The following is a 26,042-nucleotide window of genomic DNA, read 5'->3' as shown; positions in this document are numbered from 1 at the left end:
TTAGTCCGGTAACGGGTTCTGATCCTTCATCGGGCTATATAAGTAAATTAGTTCTATGAAAGCGATAGTTGTCGAAAACGGCTTCAATTAGTAGGATTTCTTTGATGCTTAACTGAAGTTGATCTTGGAAAATAACTTTATTTCATAACAACTTGAAATCAGAAATTGGATTTTAGGGGGCATCCACATCTTCCACTGTGGAAACCAATAACGATAGAACCAAAATTATTAGAAATAGTAGCGAAGAGCCCTTCGTTGGACTGCGAAAGATAAGTACCATTTGTTGAGTATTTGGTCAAGCTTCTTCTTCAATTTGTAGTGTACTTGTTGAAGTGGTTGAGTATTTCTGCTGAAATAATCTTAATTAGCCACTATCACTATTATCGTATGACGTCTTTTTCCCCGATCCATTTCGTACAATCCAGATATAACAGTAAATGTATTATCTCTATACCTGAGATTTCATTAATTTGCTGTAAGAATGGTTTACCGAAAGAGCGAAGTCTGGTACTGGCTAAACCTGGACATTCGCATAAATAGTGGAAAGCACTTTCTTTCACCCCCTCCGCTTGTCAGCTTCGGCATATGGTTTGAAGGTTGAGTCTGGCTGCATTGTCGCCTACCTTTCAGTGACCTGTAAAGTTGTTGTAAATTTGTAGTGTACGAATTAATGTTCTCCACTAGTGTGAAATTTTTCGATCTTGGGCCAAAAGAACAAATGGTTGTGGGGACTAAATTCGTCTGAGCATTTCTATGTTGAATAGGTGTTCGGGCCAAGAGATCTTTAGAATTCCAATGTAAATCCTTCAAATCTGTTCATATTTGTTATTCAGCATTCAAGATTCCATAGCACATAAAAGCATTTCTTTATTAAATAAAAAATAAAAAAATTAAAAAATATTTCAAGTGATGGAAATCTTTATTTTGGCCTTTACGCACTCCATTGCTTGCCTTTTTGTGTACCTAAGCTGTCTAGCTCACAAGTGCCAGATATGTTTAATGTACGATGCCATTTGCAAAGATTATAAGCCTTCCGATGGGGTGATTAATTTTGCGCCACCTTGTTTTTGCCAATCAACCACACTTTTGTTCCTGCCAGCATTTGGACAAAAGATTGTAGAGCATTCCTCAACGTGAAGAATCTATGACTTTCTCTGGTAGAGCATTCTTGAAAGAGATTCATCTGAGAATCTTCTCAAGGACTCGCCGCTAGATAGGCAAGATCCGTTGCATACTCATACTTTTCCGGCACCAGAGAAATATTGATTTGAGCAGTCATGGAAGATTATTCTGTGATCACAAATGTAAGCTAGAAATGTTTCATAGATACATACATATGTATGTGTGTATGTGCGTATAGCGCATTTTCGCATATTTTAACCGACGAGGGCATTCGCTACTTTTGCTTTTCTTCCTATGTATGAATACTTTCGGTTTACTTCTTACTCCATTTTGCCGAATTGCATAATAGCTAACTTTTAAATTTTTTTTCAGAATGGGTAACAAAAGAAAATATTTCATAGCAATGATAATTTAAAAAGCTTACAAAAAATCGGTTTTTTCTTGTTTTCTAAATTCGTGCTCGACGGCATTGTGACAGCCGTGCAATCCGCACAAAATCACGCATAATAAAACTCATAGAGAAATACGAATTGGAGATGCATATGTGTGCATGTGTATGTACATATGTGTGTGTATGTATACGTACTTATAAATATGAGTGCGCATAAGTGGCGGACATGTATTAGCATAACAGAGTACTATTTTCTACATATGTATGTATATATGTGTGTACAAACAAAGGCACTTATGTAAGCAATTGCGTGTGTCTTTTTGTATGGAAATTTCTATAATGGCGCATTATGACATTTGAAAAAAAGTTCTGCGCTTACGCGTTGCAAGTTCTTAGACCTATTTTTTTAATTTTTTTTTTTTTTTTTTTGTATTTTTCTTTTGTACTTTTCTTTTTTGAGTGTCAAAAATTGACATAGGAACAAGGAGAAAAACCAACAAACGAAAGTAAGAAGAAACTAAAAATGAAATATACAGACATAAGAAGCATAACAAAAGAACTATGTATGTACATACATATAGTATGTTTGTGTGGAAGTGGTGGCTTAAGTAGATATTTAAGGCAGAGCGGCGCTATTGGAAGATACTCAAAATGTATTTGTAGTGCCCATTTATGTATGTATGTATGTACGCGTGTATGTATTTACTAGCATGCGCTTGGTGGCGCAGCAATGGCGTCAATAGCAATAACAACAAAAACGACAATTACAACAACAACAACAAAAACTACAATAACAATAGCAACAACAACAAAACGGAAATTACAACAACAAGAACAACAGCAAAACAAGAACAACAACGACAAAACAAGAACACCAACAACAAAACAAGAACAACAACAAACCCCCCAAAACAACTACAACAACAACAAAACCACAACAAAAATGGCAACGGTAATTACAACAACAAAAACAAAAACTACGACCACAATACAAACAACAACAATAAAAACATACCACAAACCCTCTTTGTAGTGGTTTCTGCCTGCAAAGCTCAAGTCACACAAAAACGCCATTAAAATGAAAATAAAATAAATGAAAAAATAAACAGGAAAAAAAACGTTTTGTTTTGTATATAAAAAGTGCTGATGATGTTTGTTTTGCTACCAATAGACGGTTTATCGATGCATGTATGTGTGTATGTATGTAAAAACATATTGGTTATATATAAAAGTTATGAAAAAGTAAATTAAAGAGTAATAAAAAATAGTGAGAACGAGCGCAAAAGGAATGCAGAAAATTCAGTGAAAAGAATATAAACAGGCACGAAGGCATACATAAAATAAATAGGCGTTAACATATCGATTGGTATTTCGTATATTCTTATGTACATATAATACATACATACAGCTACCCGACTAGAAATTTTGGTAAGGCGGTGATTAGGCGCAAATAAGGCAGACCGCATTCCAAATTTGCGCCTCATAAGGCAGCCAAAGTAGGCCCAAGTCCGGAAAGGTATCGCCACACATCTGCCTCATTAGGCGCAGTTTCGAAAAACCGAACTTCGGTAATACTCCGGATGCCCTTCTACAAATCAGTTAGGGATTCCAATTTATGCCTAAGTGAGTAAGGGGTTGTCTGCTGATTTCAGTGCCACCTTCCCCTAGGGTATGGCCAAGCCATCTCTATTTACCTTCTCTTACTTCAGGTAAGTAGGTATAGTGGTTGTCGGTTGATACACCTAGGCCTGCTGTAGGCCCATTGTGATACCACCAGGGCTGTCCCCTCTCCTCACTCCACATTGTCCTAATTGAACCAACCTGTGGCTTGAATAAATCTAACAAGACTTGTTATTTTTATATTGGCTACTTCTGCCAAATTATTCAGGGAACTTTTTCCTAAAATATTGAACCTTCTTCTATCCAGAGCCATGCACCAGCATAGAAAGTGTTCTATAGTATCTTGTTCTTCAATGTCGTTACAGCTTACTGCAATAGTCGTTATAGGGTGCTCCCAGTCTGCTGGCATGCCTACCAATCAGACAATGCCCAGTTAGGACCCTGAGAAGATTTCTCATACTTCAATTGCGATTGGTTTTGATGGCATCGTCGATGCGATTCGGTGTTAGATATCCAGTTGTCTGGTCTCCAGATACACAGCATGCGGCTCAAGCAGCGGTCCACGAACACTTGAAGATTCTACACAATTTCCGCAGACAGACAACATGTTTCACAGGCGTAGAGTAGAACTGATTTAACATTCGAGTTGAAAATCCCTATTTTTGTTGTAATGTGCCTTTGTTTGGACTGCCACACCGGACGAAGATTTGCAAATGCACCTCTTGCTCTTTGCAATCTTGCAGATACATCCTTTTTGCATCTGCTTTCGGCAGTGAATTGGCTTCCAAGGTATTGAAAAAGTTTACATTTTCAATATTTTCCTTTCCGTTATTGTAGAATGCATCGTTCGTGTGTACTGGCAAGTGTTTGGTTTTCTGTGCGAAGTTGCCTTCATGAAAATAAATATGGGCGTGTTAGCATATAAACAACCGCTACTGCCGAGAAAAAGTAGCAAGGCACTTTTGTCTTTCGCAAATGCCCATAGAAGCAAAAACGTAAAATTCTGGAAAAGAATTCATATTTTTACAGACCAAACTAAATTAATATGACGATAAAAAATCTTATTAAAAAAATTAAAAGTTCAGAACCCTGTACACAACAGAGACCGCAAAGCATGGTGAGGGTAACTCGAAAGTTTGGGGATCACTTACTTGGAATGGAATTGCACCTGTAGTAACAATAAATAGCAAAATTGATAAGATTGCCTATGTGGATATTCTCAAAAATACAATGGAGCCATATTCCTTCGAGTCCATGGCACTAAACTGGTTATTCATGCATGTTAATGACCCCAAGCATACAACAAAAGTGGTGAAAAATTGGCTTGGCCATAATAAAAGTGTTCCGTTGCCACTTTCGCCATGAAACTTTTGCAAGTTTGTTATACAAAATTCAAATCAAAGCAACCGAGAGAAAAACTAAAGAAGTTATGTCACGAATAATTATGATATTTTTCACGAAATATTATTTTTAATAATTATTTGGAGCAAAAAGTTCATAAGTAGGAAAGGTAAGATAATGATTTTTAGTAAATTTAATCTAAATCCTATTTTGAAAATAATTTAATATTTATGCGAATTTTTTGAGTGTACTGAGACGCCCATTTCGAGATAGACAAAATCGCTTTGAAATGACCACCAACGATGAAATTTATTTAAAAGACTTTGAGGAACCTGAAATACATGTTTTCACTTTAGCACGCAACAAGAATCGAGACAAGAAAAAAAGTGGAAAGATTTCATTTTATTCCCCCTTACTATTTTCCTTTGAAAATATTTTGACTTTTCTTTTCATTTTTTCACAAAATGCGAATCGAAAGTGTAATGAAAACGAGAAATAAACTTCTCATTTCACTTTTGCGTACAACGAGAATTCACCCTCGGGGTGCTAACATCTATACTGATGCCGAAACTTTTACTAATCTGTAAACTTTTATCAATTCCTGCCTGCGCAACATCTTAAGGATCTGGTGGCCGCATGTCATTTCTAATATGAAGCTATTGAAATCGGTCAATGAACTCATCATTGAGTTAACCAGCAAACGCAGATGGTTTATTTGTTTATTTATTGTCAGCGAAGTTTGCGGGACTGTACTTTTTTGGAATCCGCAAGGCTCAAAACGCAGTAACGGATCAAAGACCTCCTGGCGACGTATGAAAGTTGCCGAAAGAAAGAGATCCAATACTAGCTGCAATAAACTCAAACAACGTTTTGATAACCTTAACGACTTCAATAACTTTGTTTCGTCCCTACGCTGCCCCGGAGTTAAGGGGTTAAGGGTAGTCAGAATTTTCAAAAAATTTAATTCTTTCTTTTTTTACATTTTCTTAAAGTGAAATATTTTTAAAATATTGTGTGAAAATTTGAAGTGAATCCGATTAATACTTCTCGAGTTATTAAACAATTAACAAAGGGCGCTCGGGCACTCCGGAGCGTTCGCAAAACTATGTTTTTTGAACTGGTGATCACTGTAACTTAAAAACCGCTTGGTAGATTTCGAAAAAATTTAAACTGCCTTTGAAAAACATAAAAACTGGTGGATTGGAAGGATTTTTTTTTCTTCAAAATTTCATTTTTTTTAACAATTAATTGTCGGTTTTTGAAAATCTGAAAAATAGTTCCTAATTAGATATTAATTTTGAAAAAAAGCTTCGATCAGGCACAAGATTATCTATTACTAAAACTAATTTCTCTTGTCCGATGGATTTCAGATGAATCTCCAAGGACTTGTGATGATCACCGCAAGGGACTTCTGGAGAAACGCGATAACTTTTACAATTATTAATTTCTTTTTTTTTGAAATTTTGCTCAAGTCAAGTCGAAACATGATTTATTAATGATATGTTTTTATTTGTGTAAAGTAAAGCAATTGACTATCAAAACCAAAAAAAATTATTGAAAATCTTCATTTTTCGGGCCTTTACTTAACTCCTTAAAGGATATTATATACATATATATGAATATGTCTTTGCGTGTTTTGCATTACAATTTTAATATTGAAATTATTAACAACAATCAAATTGATAGAAATTTTGCAAATGAAATATTTTGGTTCAAAATAGCCCAGCTCGTCTGTATTTATACTCATATTTTTATATTTATTTTTTATTTATTTATACATACAAACATAGGTAGGCATGTGTTTATAAGCAAGCGACCTTCCTGCCAATAAAATACTTGTATATGACTGCATATGCGGTAAGTGGGACGCATCGCCGAGGTCGCTGACGTCGTCGGCGGCATCGAAATTGGTGCGGGCCAACACCAGCGCTGCCGCCAACACCATTAAAAAGTCATTAGGATTGCGCCCATAATGAGTTCTGCTTCAATACTTGTATGTACTTATGTATGTATGTATATACTGTTATGTATGTGTATGCCTATGTATGTTTATGTGTGCATGTATAAAAAACATACCAATGACGGCGCATGCATATGCACACCCATAACTATGAAGAAAAGTACATAAGATTTGTACCTAAGTATGTATGTATGTGTAATGTGGATGTGAGGAAAGGCATGCGATTGTTTGCGTTTAAAAGAAAATGTTAAATTTTCATCCGTTTGCTTAAATACATTCACATGTTTGCATATATATTTTTATTCCAAATAAATATTGTATTAACCAAAAAAAATTATCAAAAATAAATTTAAAAAAAAATTTTTGAAACTCACATAAAATTCGTCAAAGATTATTCAGCGACGCTTTTTTACTATGTCAAGCTTTAATGCATCTTCTGAGTGCCAATGGCCAATAATAAGAATAAAAATAAATCTAATACCTCCCCCTTTCTTGAACCTCATACTTTAGATTAAAAATAATTCATTTCCGGAAATTAAAAAAAATCAACAAAAAAGTGTGTTAAAGTATATGAAAAATGCGTAATTTGAATTTTAAGCATAAGCACTCAAAAAACAAGATTTAATTTTTTAACTGAAAAAATGCTACACAAATCTTTTCAGCACAAAATCTTAAATCAATTAAAAAAAATATTTGAAATATTTAAAGTTCACTTACTGTGCTGATGATAGCTCGGATAGTAGCGTCTGTGATGGCCATTGCTCTCCAGCGCATAGAAGGCGCTCATATCGGTGCTGTCTAAGCCGCCAAGACCGCCACCGCCGCCACCACCGCCGCCGCCTAGGCCAGCGCCACCGCCCATCGCTGTGGTGCCAGCGGCTGTGAGGGCGTGATGTCCCAAGCCGGCGCCGCCCAGGCCATTCGCTTGCGGAGAGCTGCCCAAACGCGGATTATCATACCAGCTGCGGGCGGCAGCTTCCGCTGTTGAAGTCATATCCATTTCGAGAATAATCTTGAAGGTTTTTTATGAACAACGAGGGCGGTGAAAAATTGATGTATGTATGTTGTTGTTGTGCGGATTTGCAATTCGTTTTTCTGCAGACGAGTGTTTTTTTTTTGTGGTGCTTTCAATTGGCGCTATCACACAATCAAATATTTATTATCGATTTTTATTCACTTTTTTTTACAATTCGATATTTAAGTATTGCAGTTATTTTCATTTGTGCGTTGGAGAGTACACATCGTTTTTTGTTTTCTCTTTTTCTCCTTTTCTTTCCCTTTGTTTATGTATTTAATGGTTAACTTAATTTATTTGCTTTTCCACCGAAAACTCCCGTTTGTTTGCCTTGTTATGCATTAATTGTTTATTGATTGATTTTTGCTGTAGAAAAAAAAATATGAAAAAATTGAATAAATATTTGTATACAATAAATAATTAAAAAAAAAACGAATTTATTGCCAAAATTATGGCGGCACAATTTGATAAGATTTGCTTTGCTTTACTTTACTTTGACGGTCCGTCACAGTTAAGCATCGACAATGAAATAGATGAAAAAAATAGTTTGGAAAAAGATTTCGATTTCCTTGCAAACGCGCGATTTTATCATCAAAGTCAATCAATAGAGGTGAACAGTAGCTTTTGTGGATGGGTAGTGTGACGCTCAGTTGCTTATCACGCGCGGCAGCAGTTAATAATAATGAGGAAAAAAATTAAAAATTATACAACAACAACAAGTTATTTGAAAAAATCATAAACACCTTAGAGTCGCTTAAAATTTTTTATCACAATCAAAATTTTCAATGTGTTTTTATTTTTGATTGTTTTTCACCTGCTTCATCTCTACCTCTCGCTCTATGCTCTATTTTGCTTGATACGTAGTCAATACGCACCCGCTCTTCAGCAATCAAGTAACTTCGACTTCTTATCGGTTTCGGAGTAATAAGACACTTTTATGATACTCCACAGTGCGTTTCATCAATTTTTCCCCAGCAATCAATGTTCTGCCTTGCGCGCTCTGCAACTGAATATACTATACATACATACACACGTACATACATGCATACGCACCTACATATATGCATACATACATGCATACATATCATACTTATATGCTACACAAATAAAATTGAAAGTCAAACTATCGACTTCGCTCCGGTCATAAAAAAGATTTATGATATGTCAAAGTGTTGCATTTAGTGCCAGTTAACCAGGTGCTTACACCCACACTAACATATGTAACTCCAATTGTGTGTGCATTTCACATAGTACTTGCTGGAGCGTACTCTCTTCTTACCTATTAAAAACGTTATTCTTGCATTCTCAGCCAACCCCCTGCTACTCATTTCTCTCTGCACTCTTTTGGAGCAACTTGAGGGGCCGGCTGTATGTGAGCTATCGGTATGCAGCATTTTGTTCCCTATGCGTCAGCTGTTTGCCAACCACACCAAAAACAGCACCAAGAAACTATCGTCAAGGGGAAAAAAGTGAAAAGTGTACTGAATGTGAATTTCTTCGGTGCTAGAAAATACAAATGAAAATGAAAGCATGTTGCACCTTCAAAAATATAATATTTACATTGTTATTTGCTTATGATAAGCGTCTGCACTCCCAATAGTATTTTAAATTGTGACTCAACAAACTGATCACGCCGTCGTCTGGGGTCTGGGCTCAAAATTTCAGTGCACTCTTACAAATGTTATTGAAACTACATACATCAGTTATGGTTTATGTAGTATCGGAGAGTGGTAGAAATGGACTAATCGAGCAATAAAAAAAATTTATGAATATAATTGGCGCTCACACCCTTTATTAGGGGCTTAACCGAGCTCCCTCTCCTCCTTATGTTGTTACACAAATGGAGGGATCTACAGTTTTAAACCGTTTTCGAACGGCAAAGAGGTTTTTTATGAAGAACGTTTTCATGGCATAAGGAGTAGTCTGGTAACTTATTTTGAAAATTACGAATTTCGGTTTTTTACATATTTTGAAAGTGCGATATATTGGTAACATACCGTACAAATTTTAGACCGAAATTCGAAATATTGACGAAATTATAGCACATATGTACATGAGAGCGGCTCGTACTTGCGCGGCTCAATTGCTAAAACTTTAATCGCGTTTTTCTCAAAACAACGTTTTTCCGGATGGCCGTCGTGAAAACAAATTTTCTATCTAACGGATTGAGCTGAAATTTAGATATGTTTTTCTACTCATCAATAGTTCTGGCGGGTAGTAGATTTAATTTATTTCGTCCCTAACTTTCCATTTTTTAGTCCGATTTCCACTTAAAAAAAAGGCAATTTTCTTACGAAGTCCGCCATTTTGTTATTTTTTGTCAAAATCATTTGAGCTTACTACCCGCCAGAACGACAAGCACACTGATTAATAAGCAATTTGTTTTTTCTGTTTCAGATGACCACAAGTGACGAAATCACGCCGGCCAGCCACTGTACCTCTTTTTTTTGCCGCTTGCTGCAGTGTACAAAAATAGTATCAAAACATTAAAAAAAAAAAAAATTTTTTTTGTACACCTTCCGATACCTTTAATAACATATCAGAAAATCAAACTGATTGAATTTTATTTTCCCTTCCAAAAAATGTCCCAAACATGGCCTCAAAAAACTTGTAAGTTACCAGACTACTACCATAAATACAGATTTGCCATGGCCTGCCGAGGGGGACCGCTATTAGAAAAAACTTTTTCTATTTGAAAAAGCAAGCAAAAACAAAAACACATTCCAAAAATGTGATCAATTTTGTGAACCACTGTAGTTGTTCAAGTGAGTGCAAGTTAAAAAAAGTAAAGCATGATAAATATATTTATCCGAATAAATATGTCAAATTACGTCAAATTTCTTAGTACATGAATTTATGGCATTGGGTGTAAGGAAAACTGAAAACATACGGAAGAATTCGAGAAAGCAAAGGTCACTAAAGAGTAATCAGATTGGAGGCACTTTTTCCAATAGCGGTTTTTTGACAGATCACGCTTGACTACTGTCAAACTAAATACATAATTTTTTCAGTCTTCATTGACATTTCATCATGGAAAGACTTACGCCTCAGCAGCGTTTACAAATCGTTAAATTGTATTACGAAAATCGACGAATTTTGTTCAGCGATGAGGACCATTTCTGACTTAATAGCTACGTTATTAAACAAATTTTCCGCATTTGGGCTGAAGAGCAAGACAAAGCTATTCAAGAACCAAAACAGCCATTATATCCATTGAAAACAACCGTTTGGTGCGGCCTATGTGCTGGAGGAATTATCGGCCCATATTTTTTTCAAAGGCGTGACTGGCCCCAATGTAACAGTGAATGGTGAACGCTATCGCGCCATGACAAATAACTTTTTAATGCCGGAAATTGAAGCCCGTAAATTCCACAAAATTAGGTTCCAACAAGGCAGCGCTACCTGCAATGCAGCCCGTGAAAGAATGGATTCACTGCATCGTCCTTTCGTTGAGCGATTTATCTCCCGTCTCGGACAGGTAGATTGGCCTCCAAGATCGTGTAATATCACACCTTTGGAATTTTATTTGTAGAAGAATGTAAAGTCTAAATGCTTTGTGAATAAGCCAGCTTCGATTGAGGCATTGAAAGCCAACATTCAGCCAACTAAATTTATTCTCGATATACCGACCGAAGAAGCTCTCCAGCGTATCGTTCAAAATTGATGTTTATGGATGGCCGAATTACGGCGCAGTCGCGGCCAACATTTGAAGGAGATTCTCTTTAGAAAATAAATGTCATGAATGGTTCTATACAAAAGGAATAAAGATTGCCAAAACTGCAAGCCTTCGAACGAAAAGTACTCAGAAGAATTTTTGGAGCAATCAAAGATCACGGCGAGTGGCGGATAAGATGGAACGACGAGCTAGATCTACTGATAAAGGGCGAAAATGTTATACGTTTCATCAAAGCGCAGCGGTTAAAATGGCTGGGTCTCATTACAAGAATGGACGGTACGAGGGCGCAGAAGAAAATCATAGAAGCCAGAGCGTTCAACACTAAAGCAAAAGGAAGGCTGAGAACAAGATGGACCGACGATCTAGAGGACGACATCAAGAAACTTAGTATAACGAACTGGAAAAAAGTCGCAAGCGTTCGAGACGTATGAAGGTCCCACGTGCAGCAGGCCAAAGCTCACAAAGAGCTGTAGAACCAAAAGATGAATCAATTTGAATTTTCGTTGTTTTATTTTAATTTAAAATTCATTATTTCTATATTTATCACCCTTTATACACTTAAAATTAAAACAATTCTAATATTTCTAACTTCAAAGTACAAAAATTCACTTGCCATTCGTTGCTACTTAACTCAACATGGATTTATTTAAATGTTTAAAACCTACAAAAAATCGGCAGCTCCATTTACTGCCACGCGCCCCTATCGATATTCACTGATATGCATAAGAAACGCTTAACTTCTTCTTAATAATTCGTCTCACTTCATTGCACCAGCAATTGACCGCAAATTAGTTAACCTCAAATGTAATATAATTTCCCTACAACAAAAAAATAACAGTCATGAGCTCAACAAGAAGAAAAATGCGCAAATGCCGATGAAACGCAGAAGCCACCACCACCACCAATTAAAACCAATTAGGATACGAATGCAGTGAGAAATACACACACACATAAATACTCAAAAACTAAAATAAATTTCAATGCAGCTTTCTCCTTCTCCATTGACGCAGCGCACGCCCAAGATATTTCGTCTGAGCTCAATATAAATTTCACCTGTCAATAATTTAGAAGTAATAAAGAAATAAATTTGGGCGACTGCGTTTGAATAAGCCGTCGGTAGTCACTAAAGGAGCGCTGAGAAGTATGCTATCTAATTTGGCCAGCTGTTGAGCGAGTTTTGACTCTGTCCACACCTACACAAAATACGATTTAATTTAAGTGCGACCGCTGTTGCTATGTGAAATCTGACTCATTTCGTGGATAGTGCAATTATGCATTGAGAATAATTATTACACACGGTGGCGCAAAATTAATCACGCACTTGTTTTTGAAAGTAAAAGAGTACTAAATAAAAAACAAAAAAAATAATAATTTTTAGTGATGGACATCTTTATTTGCGATCCGTTGCTTGTTTGTTCACAAGAGTTAAATATGTTTGGCGTTTGCAAAAATTATAACATCTTCCGAAAATTTTGTATAAGTGATTGACTTTTTTATTTTTCATTACTACATCGGCAGCCGATAGCCTCGATTTCTTTCACTTTACTTGCCCAGCACTCCCGATTACCAACAGTTAACCTCTAACTGCTAGAACTCAACACATCGACTTGACTTTCCAAAGCAGCTATTTTCAAATCTTAAAAGCAAGGTGACTTTTTTTGCTTTATTTTGGGTCAGTACTGCTGCAAAAGAATTATTTTCGAAGTTACCTGTATAGGCATGAATTGGCTACTATGAACTGCATTCTGAACTGTGTTGTATTCTGATATTATTTGAGACCAGGATGCTTCGTATCAGTGTAACGTATTTTGTGCGGTTCATAGGTAATTCTTCTGAAGCCAAGAAGTCGCATAAGTACTTTGTACTAAATTACCTAACTTTTCCGCCGCATTAGATGGGTTTCTTTTGTATGTAAAACTTTAGTTTAGAGGAACTTGAATTTTTTAAATTTTTTGTTTCCTTTCATTAAATCAATTTCAAATAAGTGAAATGAAATAATATTTTACAATAACAGCGACACAGTTTCAATGCTTTCGAAACGAATCAATCAGGAGATCCAGGCTCAATGAAAGTCTGAAAATAAAGCTAAGAACTAAGCTCTCAAATATAGAAAGGATCAGTGAAAAGATTTAGCTATTTTTTAATTAAAAATTTCGCGCTAACTCTAAACAAAAAAAAAAACGATTAATAAAAAAAAATAAAAAAATATTTTTTCAATATCTAGGCAAATTTTCTACTCAATCGCTTTACAGAAAGCGCCAAATGGTTTTTAGTATTTTAATTTTTTTGTCTTTCTTCAGTAAGCAAAAGATGGCGCAAATTAATTGCCCTAGTATCATATTAAAGAAAAAACAGTTAAATTACAAACAGTCCACGGGCTTTGCTAAAACATACATATACAAGGTGGCGCAAAAAATCGGAAGATTTATTAGCTTTGAAAATGCCGTCGTACGTCAGTCATATTTGACGCTTGTGACTCAGACAGCTGCAGTATACGAAGAGGCAAGCAATGGAGCGCGTAAAATTCAAAATAAAATTTCCATCACTCAACTACTGAACACTGAAATAAAAAGTTACTCAAAAACAAAATTGGATGATTAATTTTACGCCATCTTGAATTTATTTGTTATATTTATTAATTTATTTATGGCTATAGTCATATTTGACGCTTGTGACTCAGACAGCTGCAGTATACGAAGAGGCAAGCAATGGAGCGCGTAAAACTCAAAATAAAATTTCCATCACTCAACTACTGAACACTGAAATAAAAAGTTACTCAAAAACAAAATTGGATGATTAATTTTGCGCCACCTTGCATTTATTTGTTATATTTATTAATTTATTTATGGCTATATTTTAATTTCTATTTTATTATTTTTTGTAATTTTTTTTGTTTTGCAAATTAGTTATTCAAAAATAAGATTGGATGATTAATTTTGTGCCATCTTGAATTTATTTATTTATTAATTTATTTACAGTTACATTTTAATTTCTAATTTTTTTGTTGTTGTTTTTTTTATTATTTTTTGTTGTAAAGAAGTTATTCAAAAACAAATTGGCTGATTAATTTTGCGCCACCATGTATTTGCCCAATTTTCTCTTCTGATTTGTGTTGTTCTGCTAATGATGAGTCTTGCGGGCAGCTCTTGAAAAGCAGAGAGTTTTTAAAGTAAGCTTTACATTGCATAAACGCACTCATTCAGTTGTGAGTTACAGGGTGTTAACAGAGGAAGTCAAGAAAAAGAAAATTCGGTATATTTTAGTTTTTTTTTTATAAAGGCGAAAATGCAAGCCAGGCCAGGTATTTATGGTGTCGATACTTCATCGATTCTGTTCAGGCATTTTTGATGTTCACGAAAATGTCGATAAAATCACAGTATTAATCGAAGTTGGCCAGCATTTTAGTATTCGTAGCTTCACCCAGGAGTTAAAGATTGACCATTAGACAGTTTTAAGCCGTTTGTGAAAAATAAAAAATAAATATGATGAATTTCTTTTTCATCAAACCAATATATTCTCCTTATCATGCATAATATTTACTCTATCAAGCTAATCTACGAATTTCGTATCTAAATGAGGTATTAGATTGCAAAGATTATCAAAAACTCTAAGCGATTTAACTATTCGCTTAGTAAGCACGTATGTGAACGGATGATTGATTAGTATTATCCCATTTTCGCATACAGTAGAAAGACTCAAAAGCAAATCAACGAAGTCCACTAATGCTCGGAAGTTGCCGAATTGCTGATGTGTATGTGTCACTAGGGCAAATTAATGCTTAGTACTAAGTAAGGCATATAAAAATTGCAGGTGTAGCTAAATTAAGGCATTAGCAGCTTCTTGAAAACGCAAATTTAACGAAAACTTGAACAATAATGCCTTTAAATATTTCACTGAACCACGTAAATATATTCAATATAATACACAGGCACTAAAACGGTATCTGTCCAACTACTACTACTCTGCTCTTTCTCTCACTCAGGCGTCTTCAAAATTCCCACAACCTTACCTTACCCACGCACATGCACACACTTACAAAATACCACAGTTAAAGTACTGAGTACTCTCAGAGTTATTCATACATAAACTGCATAGCATCTAAATATTTGATGAGTATAAAACAACAAGTCAGCGTGACAATTGACAAATAAAGAGGAAAAGCAGTTAGTCTACATAATTTGCAAATGTCAAAGAATTCATGCAAAGCAAAAAAAAAACAAAAAATGTTACCAATTTTATTAGCTGGTCAAAAAGGTAAACACAAGACAGACACAAAATACAATACAACTGTGCAGAACAAAATATGTAGTAGTGTTAAAAAGTACTTTTCGCTGAGGTTTGCGAGAAGAAAGAGTAGAAGAGCCCACCACTTCGCCAGTCACTGTGGAATCACTGCAGGCAGTACAGGAAAATGTTTTCTAATTGAGCAAATTCTTGAAATTTCAGTTAACCTGCTGGGAAAATGTACAAACATAAAGACATTAGGGCGCGAGTTGAGTAAGTAAAGCCTATGTGCGTTAGGGTGCATGTGCGTGTGTGTGTGCTGAAGTATTGTATAGCTACATTTAGGAATTCAGGTGCAATCAGCAAATGCGACGCTGTGCAATTAATCATTTTTTAGCTGCCAATGTGAAATGTGCAAAGCATGAAAAACATATGAATGTGTGTGTGTGTATATTAAGACCAAATGCGCAAGTGTCATTAGTGCCGAGAGGAAAAGCAAAAAACAAAAAAAACATGCTGATAGGCCATTAGAAAAATGCGAAAAATGCAAATATAAATTTTAAGTTCCCACGCATACAAAGATAAATTTGATGAAAAAGTTATAAAAAAGAATAGGGAATTAAAAAACAAATATGCAGAAAATTGTTTATTAAAAAAACTTTATTTTCTTATATTAAATTAAAAATAAATTTTAAGCTAATGCAATGAAGCGCGTAAAGGTCCAAATAAAAATTTCCATCACCCAAATTTAATTTTTTTATTCAGTAATAAAGTTATTCAAAAACAGAATTGAATGATTCATTTTGCGCCACCTCTCTCCTAACGGACAGCTCTCTTAAACGGATGCTTCCCATAAGCGAACACTTATTTAATAACACAAAAATTCTTGGGGACTTTTCACATTTTTCTCTCTTGAGCGGATACTTTTTCCCCACCAAAGGCATTTTAGTTTCCTCATAAGCAGACAGCTTACAAGCTCTGCCTGTTGTTGTTGCTCTGTTATTGTTGTTTCAAAGACAGTGGAAAATTGTTTGAGGACAGCTGGTTTAGGAAAAACTGGCATTCTTAATGACGATAGCCACCGTTTTTTCTATGATAGAAAAAGTTTTTTCTGTTAGCTATCGCGCCTTCGCAGGCAAAGGCAAGCCCCCGAGTGTATTTTTGCCATGAAAAAGCTGCTCATAAAAAATCATTTATCGTTCGGAGGCGGCATAAAAATATGGGTCTCTCCATTTGTGAAACAACAACAAGACGCACACCACAAATAGGAGTAGGAGCTGGTTCAAATACCCAGTACGGGATTTAGGAGTTAATTATATTTATATGTATAACGACAATAGCGGTTGGAGGAGGAGCTTTCACTATCAGCAGTTGCTCAGTTCTCCAAAGCTACTAAAGCAATTCAGAGCCAAATTCAAGTTGATGTGGAAGATTGCCTTAATTTATTTAGTCTTAATCCAAATAAAGTCTTAATACAGGATAAAGAAGTAGAAAATATTAATACTTAAATAAAAATTCTTTCTCAATAAACGCTGGCCAACTCTTTTGAAGACGAACTAGAAATTGAAATTGAAGGCGAAATAACTTTTTATAAATAGGCTTATTGAGTTATAAGAAAAATAATGGATTTTTTTTATATCACAGTGACCTTACAGGCATTGAATTGGAACTGAGTCTGGATAAGGTACTGTGATGAGTAGCGGGCACAAAAGGCCATGAAGTCGAAGTGCAAACCTCAGAGAGAATCTAATCTAATCTTAAAGTGCTTACTGATCTTCAAATACTCCTACAAGATATTGAAATTAAAGGAAAAACGCGAAAAGCTTAAGTCTCTGACTTTTTAAAGCTATTTGAAAACCTTGTATAAAGTGTTGTCGAATTTCTCGTATTCTGCTTGTATGTGTACTGTTTATTTTGCTAAATTTTTATGTATATATATCGCGTGGTTATTAAGAGCTTGAGAATTTAAAATCATAATACAAATCAGAAATATTGTGTGAATGAATTTATTTTTATAAATTTTTTACTAATATATAATTTTTTTATTATAATTTTTTTACTATAATTCTTTTTACTATAATTTTTTTTTACTATAATTTTTTTATTATAATTTTTTACTACAACTGTTTTTTATTATAATTTTTTTGCTATATTTGTTCTTATTATAATTTTTTTATTATAATCAAGTAGATAATTTCATAATATTTATAATTTTTTACTATAATTTCTTTGACTATAATTGTTTTTTATTATAATATAACTTTTTTTCTATATTTTTTTATTATATTTTTTTTACTATAACTTTTTTTATTATTATTTTTTTACTATAATTTTTTTTTACTATACTTGTTTTTTATTGTATTATACGTTTTTTATTAAAAAATTTTTTTATTATATTTTTTTTTACTATAACTTTTTTTATTATAATTTCTTTTATAAAATTTTTTTTTATTATAATTTTTTTACTATATTTTTGTTATTATAATTTTTTGTACTATAATTTTTTTTGTTTTACAATTTTTTTGCTATAATTTTTGTACTTTAATTTTTTTTTATTATCATTTTTTACTATATTTTTGTTATTATAATTTTTTTTACTATAATTTTTTTGTTTTATAATTTTTTTGCTATAATTTTTGTACCATAACTTTTTTTACTATAATTTTTTTACTATATTTTTTTTTATTAAAATTTATTTTTTGACTATAATTTTTTTTATTATAATTTTTTTTACTATAATTTTTTTATTATAAATTTTTCATTCGAATTTTTTCATTATGACCTGGTAGCTAATTTCACGGCATTTATTTTTCAAATGTGATATACGTCATATGTCCGCCGCAGCTACGACTTACTTAGTCAATTTGATCAGTACAATTTTTGACTACTTTTTCCCACAAAATCCGGCCGTTTGGCGTCAATGGTGGCTTAAATATTGCAATAAATCGATTGCTAAGCGCGCTGTGTGGCAAGTTGCGCCACCTTCTTGGAATCTAATTTCGTCGATGTTTAGCTGATTAATTTTATGGGAACAAAAATTGAGTGAGCACTCGATAGCAGCGCTCGTCATTCACAGTAACAGCAGCTCCCACCTTAATTTGACAGAAATTAGTACCAATAATGCCGCCAAAGCTCTGTGAACTTCGCGCACAGATTTATTTATTTAATTTTTTTCAAAGTAAACTTTCACTGCGTTTTATAGATACGTAAGCCGAGATCTTTACGTTAAATTTTCCACTTAGCCGATGGACAAAGTCCAATAAGAGCAGAGTTGAGAAGGTCGACGAATCGACAATTTGGTGTCTTCTTCACTCTGTGGACTTAGCGAACAGATTTATTTATTTTTTTTTTCGAAGTAAATTTCCACAATTTGGAAGAATTCTTCTGACGTTGAACGATTCATGATGAATTTCCAAGCCTTACTGAACAGAAGTGTCAACACAGTTTCCTATTCTCAGCTGTCAAAACGCAGTTATCGTAATCGATAGTTCTCAAGCAGCTAAAAAAACACCCGATACATATTTATGCAGTGGTTTTGGCAATAAAACAGATTAAAGATTAAACATCTGTCACAAATTATTATTAACTTTTTTCACACTTTTCTCATGAGTCAACAAATTTTGCAGTGCCTTCGGTATTCGCTTAAGAAAGGGAACGCAAAGTAAGTTAATTTCGCTCTAAACATATAAAATGCCACGACATGTTCACACATAAAATCATTGAAATCGACAGAATGTCCAAAAACCAAAAAAAACGAGCAACAATTGCTACCCAATTCGGGCGACTTATCAGCACAAGAACTTTTAATCCAAATCAATCAAAGAGCCACATTGGATTATGTCAATGTGAATGTGCATGTGTATGTATGTATGTATGTACTCGTATGTTTGTTTGAATGAATAGAATTAATTATTTTATATGAAAAGCTTATCGTTTACTGCAGCAAATGCCCAGCTGTGCAGATACACTCCAAGGCGTACAGGTCGAACTTCGCAGTCCAACCAGCCAAAAGCAGGTATGGGGCTCGGCAACAAAAGTTGGCATTGCTAAGACCAAATTAAATATTAGAACAGGTAGCACGATGACAGTGACAAGAAGACGCATTTATGAGCATAAACAACAACAACACTCAATGGAAGTGTCACATATCAGCGAGACTCAAAAATTTGAAACATATCAGACATGAAATCTAAAATTAAAAAACCAAGCCATTCAAAATTTGTTGGTATGTAAGCAGCGTAAGGAGAAAATTGGAAATGTGTGTGTGTGTGTATGTGAAGCGCATTTTTTTCGAATTGTTTGCGTAAGTTCATGTCGTCAAATTGACACTTCAACTTGATTCACTGATTATTTCACGCAAACGTGAAACTCAAAACTATCTATGAAATTTGGCTGATTCGTTTGCTCATAAACGCAGTAGTAGTAGTAGTTGTTGCTATTGTTGTTGTTGTTTTCGTGCTTTTTTCACGTTCTTGCTGTACTATGTGGTTTACTTATCGCAATTGTCAATGATATTACAAGCAAAGTGTTCTGATAAGTTTATTTTCTTGGTTAAATTTGTTTTTTTTTAATTTTCAACTTTCAAGCGTGCATGGGCATGAATATTACTAAATATTTGTTTTTGTTGTTGCTTTCGATTTTTGTGTTGTTTTTTTTCTATTTAGATTTTTGTGTGAGTTTTTTTTTGTTGTTGTTGTTTTGATTGCCCTCAGTGAATTGCCTAAATGTTGTTTACGTTGGTTGCACGCACAATTTGTCAACTCAATCAATTTATCATCACATCGACTGCGTAAAGTTGCTTATCAGTTTGTTTTCTTCACTTTTTGTTTGTGTAGAATGCAACAGCAGTCAGTTTGATGACTCTTTCACATTTTAGGTTGTTCCACTATATTTTAAAGTTTCTTGAGTTTTTGGGAAATTTTCTCTTCCCCTAGCTAAAGTGGAGCTATGTATGTAAACATACACTAGCCATGAAAGCGTTGTTTACGGTATCCGTTGATGGTGGCAGCGGAGGAGAAAGCTTCGCTCTGCAGAGAAACGATGAAGTGAAATAGGAGTTAGCTTCTTAGTTAGGTGCTTCTAAATGATGGGAGTTGACACAAGGAAGGACTTTGCCGTTGATAGCTAAGTAAAATTCAATGAAGTAAAGCGGCCGCCGTAGCCGAATGGGTTGGTGCGTGACTACCATTCGGAATTCACCGAGAGAACGTAGGTTCAAATCTCAGTGAAACACCAAAATTAAGAAAGAGTTTTTTCTAATATCGGTCGCCCCTCGGTAGGCAATGGCAAACCTCCGAGTGTATTTCTGCCATTAAAAAGCTGCTCATAAAAAAAATATCTGCCGTTCAGAGTCGGCTTGAAACTGTAGGTCCTTCCATTTGTGGAATAACGCCACAAATAGGAGTAGAAGCTCGACGAAATACCTAACAGAGGTGTGCGCGCCAATTATTGTTATTTTTTAAAGCAATTCATCGGTGGAATTTTTTTTTGTATAAAATAAACTGTAATTTTTTTATTGCGTTTTGTAATAAAGTTTTAATTGCGATCACTAAAGCCGCCTTAATATTATATAAGTGACTACACAGATCGATTGGTTCTGTGCTCAATGCAAATTATGACAAAAAAATTTTCCCACAGCAGGCAATGACAAACTTCTCACTGCACTTCAGTATAGGCAAAGCTGTTTTTATCAAAGCTGTCTGCCATTCGGAGGCAACATAAAACACTGATTTTTAGAGGTCTCTACCTAGCAGACCGTTATTCGGCTCTGAGCGAATTTGACAGATATGCCGACGTCATTCGTTTTGTGTTTCACTAAGCCAAAGCTAAATTTTGTCGAAATTTTTTTTTTCACCATACCTAAGTATCAATCACCCTTGGACAAATTAGCGAAGAAACTCTGAGCAAATAACTTACAAGGCGTGTATGGGCAAGTGGCGCAATTTATAATTTTGGTAAATGGCGTCGTATGTGAATCATATTTGAATCTTGTAAACGAGACAGCTGCAGCATACAAACAGACAAGGAATGGGTCAAATTGAAGATTTACATTTTTTTTTTTGTTCACTCCTCTCGGGAGCATAGGGCCTCGACAAGATTCAGTCTTGCGTTGGTTTCGTTAATCTATATTGATTTCTGACAGGGTAGGTGATTAGCCTGCCGTGAAGATTTCCATAACTCAAAAATTTTTTTTTCAATTAGTAAAAAAGTTGTTGAAAAACAAAATTTAGAGGATGCATTTTTCGCCAGTAGGAAATCTGTGTACAAAAAACAAATCAATTTCTTGGTTGCTCTTACAACTGAAAAATGTCTCAATTATCTAACTCAAGCGGTTTGTTAAAAGAAAAGCGCCGTTCATGTACGTTCCTGCGCAAAAGTAAAGGTATGCCCAAACAAATCTCCGTTTGCCAAAAAATTAAATTTTTCGTAATTAATATTGCAATATTACAATATAGCAATTGTTATTTAACTTTGAAAAGACCAAAATGGTCAATCGATACCGTCAGCAGAATGCATAAAATTGTGATTTTTAATACTAAATAATAATAATATTAATAATAAATCAGTTCATTCATTTTTATGTTACTTTAATTTAGCAATGAACAAAACACGAAAATAAAATCATAGCACATAAATAAAACCTCTCCAGATGCTTCAAAATTTCGGCAATCAAAATCTTCAAAATTTCTGCAATGCAAATCTTAGCATTTTTTGTAGTTAGAATTCTTAACTGTTCCTTAAGGAATATTTATCGAATAGAAAACGGGCAGGTGAAATGGTTGAAGTGCCGGTCTGGCACCTCTCAAGAAGCACTAAAGCGCCGTTTTGAGACGGGTAACTGGTCTTGAAATTGCAACTAACTTTCTTGTACTTGGAAATAAAAATTTTCTAAAGCTTTTCTTAAAACAAAGAATTATTTTAAGAGATGCTTTGAAATATGAGGTTCGAATGAACGAACTGAGATGTAAATTTCGAATTAAAAGCTCAACTACCCATTACGGAAAATGGGGTAGTACAAATATTTTTTTCAAATTTGCAAAATTTTTAGAAATCGTTATTAACATTTTATAACTGAATTGAAAAAATTGCACTATGTTAATGTTAGAATTTTTATTTTTTTGGAGTGAATTTTAGAATTTTTTTTTCATTAGGATTGTGAAAATAATTTAGAACGGATTAAAAAAATTACAAACTTGATAAAAAAAAAAATATTTTTAGTTTAAAAAAAATTATTTTTACATTAGAAAAATTAATAATATATAAAATTTGAATGGAAAAAATTTAATTTCGTAAGTGCTAAAATGTGAAAAACCATATTTTGTGAGTGTTAATTTTTTTTTTGTTAATTTTTTTTGTGTTTTTTTTTGTTTTGTTTTTCTTTTTGGTGTAAAGATCTATTTCGTAAAAAAAAAATTATTTTTAGTTTGAAAACATGTATAAAATCTGAATGGAAAAAATTGCATGCTGTAAGTGTTAAAATTGGAAAAATTGTATTGTGTGAATGTTAAATTTTTTTTTTGGAGTGAATATCTATTTGCTAAAAGCAAATTTTGTTTCTAGTTTGAAAAAATATTTTCTTTAAAAAAATATAATATTTAAAATCTTATTTTAAAAAATGGCATTTTGTTAAGGTTAAATTTTTTTTTTTTTTTGGAGAATATATTAAGAGTGAAAAACTCATTTGAAACGGATTAGAAAAACCCTTACTGTATAAAAATAAATTGTTTTTGGTTTAAAAAGCAGGCTTTAAAAAAAAATAATATTAAGAGTGATACAATAATTTTGAGCGCATTAAAAAAATAACTATTTGATTAAGGAATAATTGCTTGAAGAAGAGCCAACACCCAACACACCCGTTAAGATTTACATGGACGGATCTAGAATGGACACCGGTGTAGGATCAGGGTTATTTTGCAAAGAGCTTTCTATTAGTGAATCCTTTACCCCACGGAATCACTGTAGTGTTTTTCAAGCGGAAGTCAACGCTATTCATGAAGCCTTTAAATGGTGAAATATAAACAGAATATCATCAACGGATATCTGCACTCTATCCTAACCTAACGAGCCCTGAATGTATTCCAAACCACATCGTGGAGTGTCTTGCATTGTCGCCTATCTCTTAATGTGATCGCCAAACGATATAATATAATCTTATGCTGGGTTTCAGGCCAATACCTGTGAAATTGCTAGGAAAACATGGCCAAGGCTAAATCTACGTCTGTCCACGAGTATTATAAAATTGAATAGACTTCAAATTAGGGCCTTAGTAGGGGCTCTTTCAGGGCATTGTCTTATAGGAAATTATGCAAGGAGATAAGGGTTTATACGCATGATTTCTGTCGTAGCTGTAGGAATGAGGAGGAGTTGGAAACAATTTAACACCTTTTTGCACATGCCCGGATCCAGCCAGAAGCAGGAACCGATATTTAAAACCTACTTCTTAACGAATATGAATAATCAATACACTTTAGGTATCAACAACCTTTTACGCTTTGTTAAAAGCTTAGGATGGTTCAATATGGAGAGGGAAATGTAGCCCAGCCCCCGCGGCTCACAACGGACTCATCTCGTGGTCTAAGTGGCAAATATTTACATAAAAAAAATAACAATATTCAAAATCTGAATGGAATAAATTGCAATGTGCAGTATTAAAATATTTTTTTAAAAATAAAATAACAAAATTATTTGAAACGGGTGAAAATTTTCAAATTTATATTTTAAGTTAGAAAAGCATGTACATTTAAAATAAATTTATAAAACCTAAAATACATATTATACGCATACATTGCATGACGAAATACATTAAGGGTTTAGGGGTAGTCAGAATTTTCAAAAAAACTGGATTTGTTTTGTTGTTTTTGCATTTTCTTAAAGTTTAATATCTTAAAAAAGTCGGGTGAAAATTTTAAGTAAATCCGACAAATACTTTTTGAGTTATTCAACAATTAACAAAGGGCACTCGGGTGCTCCGGAGCGTTCTTATGCTGGAAAAATGGATGCTGCACGTATGAAAGTGGCAGATAAGCGCGCGAACGTTAACACTCGAGAAGGTAGAATGCTATGTAGGCAACCGCATATCGATATTTTGGAAGCTGCTATGGCGGGTGAAGAACTATTATATAGCCCAGGAATAGATGACACAGTGTAAGTAATTAAATAATTCGTATAACTGAAAATCTGAAAAATATTTTTTGATGCTGTCATCTTGTTAATTTTGAAAAAAAGCTGCGATCAGGCACAAGATTATCTATTAATAGAACTAATTTCCCTTGTCCGATGGATTTTAGATGAATCTCCAAGTCTTGTGATGATCACCGCAAGGAGTTTCTGGAGAAACGGGCTCTACACAAACAGCGATAACTTTTAGAATTATTAATTGTTTTTTTGAAATTTTGCGAAAGTCAAGTCGAAACGTGATGTATGAATGCTATGTTTTTATTTTGGTATTTTTGTATAAAGCAACTGACTAGCAAAGAAAAAAAAATTATTGAAAATCATCATTTTTTCGGGCTTCTGACTACTCCTAACCCCATAAACATTTATAGCTGCATATGACACCACTTCGCTGATTTAGCCGAGTGAGCGGCATTTGAGCAATCCAAGACTGTATCTCTACCGTAGGGATAGGCCAAAGTGTCAACTGTAACTGTTAAATAAAGTATTTTTTAAAAACATTTTGCCGTGAAAAAGTTGGCTTTCAGCCACTCCCATCCTCCTTTACAATTCTCGGCTCCTATTGACTATGTTTAAGACCCGCGAAAGCGCTTACTTTATTTTTTGTGTGTATGGATTGGTAAGTGGTGTAATCGATTGCCCTGCATTACTGCTGGCTATTAAATTTCTGATACCTGCGAGAACACTTTGCTTTAGCTTTCCTTTTTACCTCAAGACCTTCAGTACGAAAAAAGTAATAATCACTTCGAGGACTCAACGAGATTTCAAATTTAGTTTTGCTTAATTTTTCTTTGCTCAAGAATGTATTTTCTGAATTATGAAATTTACAGGTAATCTTATTTTAGTGCTTTCTGCACTTGAGTTCTAAGACAGCATTTTGTAGTTTATTGACTTTTGAAGAAAATAAAAATTAATAAATAAATTTGCTTGCAGAACAGCATTAAAATGCATGCCACAAATTGAAGCAGAAGCTCAGCTAGGCGCCTAAGCGGTTTGTTGTTGTTTTATTGTTTCATGTTCTTTATTTCATATTAGGTTAGTTTAGGTTAGGTTATACTGGCTGGACGAAGCCACGCAGAGACCATTTTGGTTCCAAGCGATTCCAGATTAAAGTCGTATTTTAGCGAAAATATGCAGCACTCAAGATGCGCCTACTATTCGCGAATTTTAAGAGTCGCACGAGCCCCAGTTCAGAGTTACATTCTAGCCTTTCAAAGCTGCAAGCACCCAGATAGCATAGTCTAGTTTTCGAGAGATCCGGACAGTAGCATGGAAGGTTTCGCTTGTACCCGGCTCATTATTTTATATTAAATTCAAATTACTACAATGGCATAATAATAAATAACAGAACGCACGACTATAACATAAGTTGTCAGTCGGTATGTCAGTCACATATAAATTTTTTTTTGCTCGTCAATGTTGCTTATTAAAAAACTAATCCTAAAATGAAATTGTAAATTAATCAATACAACAACAAGAACAAGCTCCCTGTGCTTGCGGCATCTAGATAAGAATTTGT

General features: G+C 34.1%; 1 protein-coding gene across 2 annotated transcripts in view; it reads right to left on the bottom strand.

Moving 5' to 3' along the window:
* Positions 1 to 7,434, bottom strand: part of LOC129253324 (GATA-binding factor C) — a 198,783-nt gene extending 191,349 nt beyond the window's left edge. For both annotated transcript variants that reach the window (XM_054891637.1, XM_054891638.1), the window contains exon 1: positions 7,152 to 7,434. In XM_054891637.1, coding sequence (XP_054747612.1) covers positions 7,152 to 7,434 — 283 coding nt within the window. The remainder of the gene's footprint in view (positions 1 to 7,151) is intronic.
* Positions 7,435 to 26,042: the final 18,608 nt, after the last annotated feature.

This window comes from Anastrepha obliqua, chromosome 1, assembly GCF_027943255.1.
Source record: "Anastrepha obliqua isolate idAnaObli1 chromosome 1, idAnaObli1_1.0, whole genome shotgun sequence".
NCBI lineage: Eukaryota > Metazoa > Arthropoda > Insecta > Diptera > Tephritidae > Anastrepha > Anastrepha obliqua.
The sequence above is the reverse complement of the archived record's forward strand: the minus strand, read 5'-3'. Positions and strand labels throughout refer to the sequence as shown.